General features: G+C 42.0%; 1 protein-coding gene across 1 annotated transcript; it reads left to right on the top strand.

Moving 5' to 3' along the window:
• Positions 1-1361: 1361 nt before the first annotated feature.
• LOC121978171 (expansin-like B1) lies at positions 1362-2599 on the top strand. The gene is made up of 5 exons (XM_042530548.1): positions 1362-1527; positions 1607-1713; positions 1786-1967; positions 2093-2225; positions 2396-2599. Exons 1-5 carry the CDS (start codon positions 1362-1364, stop codon positions 2597-2599), a joined length of 792 nt encoding a protein of 263 aa, XP_042386482.1.
• The last annotated feature ends 694 nt before the right edge of the window (positions 2600-3293 follow it).

The raw sequence follows: 3293 nt of genomic DNA, 5'->3' as shown, positions 1-3293 counted from the left end.
TCTGCACACACTCAGACAAAAACACGGGACATTAGAAGCCAGAAACCAGGAAAAAAGTCCCCAGAGCAGGCCCTCCGACGCTCAAGTCAAGTACTTTTTCCCTAAAAGAACAGTGTACGAACGAGAAAGAAAAGTAGAAAACAAGTGTGGATGCATGTGTGAGAGAGCGTACTTGCGCAAGGGAGAGGACCTCCCTTTTTATATGACAGTGCGTACCTCTGAAGACTGATCGATGTCAAAGAATGTCGGGTGTCAGGGTCTGTCAAGTGATGGAGAACACGTGTCATCCTCCTAGAGACTGAAGAAAGGTTTCATTCGCAGATGACCGCAAACCGTTGGAATATTTCCTAATATTCAATAGTTATTCTCTGACAGACGGTTACGATTCCCTGCTCTTATTATCGTGTAGCACCTTCTGTCCCGACCTTCTGGCCCGACCGAGTATGAATAGGGCAGTTCAGACTGATCTGTCGGGTATAACTCCTAGCCTAAACCTTGAAGGGTCAGGAGTTGTGGTGAGATCGTTCAAGAGCCGATTGGGAGTTGGCTGATTAGGAATTAACTTGATGAGAGAACCAGACCTAGACGTAATCAAGCCGTGAAAACCTGACCAGTCAAATCCCGGCTAGGTATTACCTTGTCTACCCTCTATGTCTTAGACCAGGGCGCATCAGATCTGGGGTCCTGGTCTGTGAGAACCCGACCGGGAACTGTGTTGCTGACGTCGTCACACGGTCCTACTTCCTCTCTGCTGACCACCACGTCATCTTGATTTCTGACTGTCACGTCATCTTGACTTCTGACTGTCACATCCTCTTGACTTCTGATTGTCACGATTTTATCGGACTCCGCCATTATGCACCGTATCAATATTCAATATAGTTTCCCATCTGTATTTTTTTTTCTTCAAAACAAAATTACAATTGCAATGCTTTTTGCTGGTTTATATGACTACGAGAGGTGCTTAAAGTGAAGTATGTTCTTTATATCATGTATTTGTATAATGGGCTGGGTCATAATTACTGCAACCATGCATTGCCATTTCATTATCAACAAAAGGTATAATAGAATAGTAAAGCTCGATCAGCACTTGCTAATGAAATCATTGAAATTTGTGCAATATAGCTAGCTACTAGAAATCAGTACTGTTTGCTAGCTCGATCAGCACTTGCTAATGAAATCATAGAAATATGTTTAAGGTAATTAAGGCAGACGAAAGAGCTAGCTAGCAATCGATCTATTGGTTATTTTCATGTGCCTCCTCCTCAGTTGGACTATATATAGAACCAGTACTGTCTTCCAGCTGCTTCGATGATCTGCTTCAGCAGCTAGCCTTGTATTTATTAATTAATTTGATTAAAATGGGCTGCCCTTGCACAGAGCATTTCTTCCTCATCTTCTTTTCACTGATCATCATCCTCCAATATGCTCCTGCAAGTACTACTACCGCAGGCACCTCGTGCAGCACTTGCTTCGGCCGAACCAGGGCTGTTTACTATTCCAACTCCGAACACCAAGGAACAGAAAGTGATTCTAGTGCTCCTTCGACTTTTGAAGTCTAATTAATTCTTGTGTTATGCATTAATTATGTTACCTTCTTCATCAGCCGGAGCATGCGAGTACGGGGTCATGGGAGCAACACTCTATGGTGGGGATGTCTCTGCATCAGCAAAACTTTATAGAGATGGGGTTGGTTGCGGTGCGTGCTATCAGGTTAATTAACCCTGTCACATATATAGTCTTATAGATCGTATCGATAAGTACTAATGTACTACTGATCTGTAGGTGAGATGCACTAACAGGAGATACTGCTCGAGGGAAGGTGTTACTGTCGTCATCACCGACCACGGAGCTAGCGACGGTGCAGATTTTATTCTCAGCATGCATGCGTTTGCTAACCTCGGCCAGAGCGCCTACGCCGGTACCTTGCTTGTGGCTCTTGGCGTCGTCGACGTCGAGTATCGCCGGTGCATGCGCAACCATTATTAATTCCTACCACTTATACAATCTGCGAAATAATTTAATTTAATTTGGAATCGAATGGAAATTGTAGTTTGTTTTATTTAAGTTTTCTTCGAATTCGCGCGCCCAGGGTTTCTTGTAGCTATCCAAACAAGAACATAACCTTCAAGATGGATCACAGCGCAGACTTCCCCTACTACTTTGCCTTCCAAATTTGGTTTCAGCAAGGAGACCGAGACATAGTGGCAGTGCAGCTCTGTGAGGTGCTGCCTGCATCCCCATTAAGCTCCTAATTAACAACTGTGTTTTTGTTCCGACATAATTAATTAACTATGCAAATTTCAATTAGATAATTACTAATTAACTCGATGCCGCTAGCTAGCTAGCTGCTAGCTACTAGTAATCTGCTGCAAATTGAAATATTATATTGCAGACTGAGAGTTTAAGCTGTAAGTTGGTGGAGAGAAGCCATGGAGCAGTATGGGCCATGGGATCACCTCCAGAAGGACCACTCTCCGTCAGAATGCTACTGAGCGGAGAAGAAGACAGAGTGGAGACGTGGTTAGTGCCGCCCAATGACATCCCTGAGTTTTGGAGAGCCAATGATGTGTACGACTCGGGGATACAAGTGGAGTAGCTCTTATATGTGCTTGATGTTGGCTTCTGTTCGGGTTTTTCTGATTTATTCTCTTCATTTTTCATCTCGTTGTGAATTAGCGAGTCAATTTTTTTTTTAATGCTTGCTTATATATGTTGTAGCATTATATTACACTTGGATGCTTGCTTGCTTGCTTGCTTATGTTGTCGTCCCATTACGCTTGATGCTTGTTTATGTTGTTGTCCATCGAGAGTAGTGTATATTTATTTTAATTTTTTTCCTTTGTTTCAAGGGGTGTTATTTCACTATTTTACTAATATTCAAGCGCGTGAAAGAGGGTGGCGTGACTGGCATAGATGACTAGTTCAAGTTCTTTTACAAAACAATTGAACCATTTTTAGATGCAAGTAATTTGTTGTAACTTGAAAATTATAAATTGAGCTCGTTGAGGAGAATTAACTCATGATTCCTTTTTGTCAGTGATGAAGTAAAAATATACCTCTCGCCAAGTAGCAATGATACGGTGGCAAAAATTTATATCGCACCATGAAACGATGACGTTGAAGCTTTTTATTTCCTCGTAATGTTTTCGACTCTATGAAAAATAACACGTATCAAAGAGCTCGTCGGGATTTATCCGAGGCCCCTCGCGATGTCTAAATTATCATGAAACCCCAAATAGTATATAATGAAAAGAAGAAATAATAAAAATGAGTAAATCAGATGAGATAGT

The sequence above is a fragment of the Zingiber officinale genome, chromosome 4B (assembly GCF_018446385.1).
Source record: "Zingiber officinale cultivar Zhangliang chromosome 4B, Zo_v1.1, whole genome shotgun sequence".
Classification (NCBI taxonomy): Eukaryota; Viridiplantae; Streptophyta; class Magnoliopsida; order Zingiberales; family Zingiberaceae; genus Zingiber; species Zingiber officinale.
The sequence above is the reverse complement of the archived record's forward strand: the minus strand, read 5'-3'. Positions and strand labels throughout refer to the sequence as shown.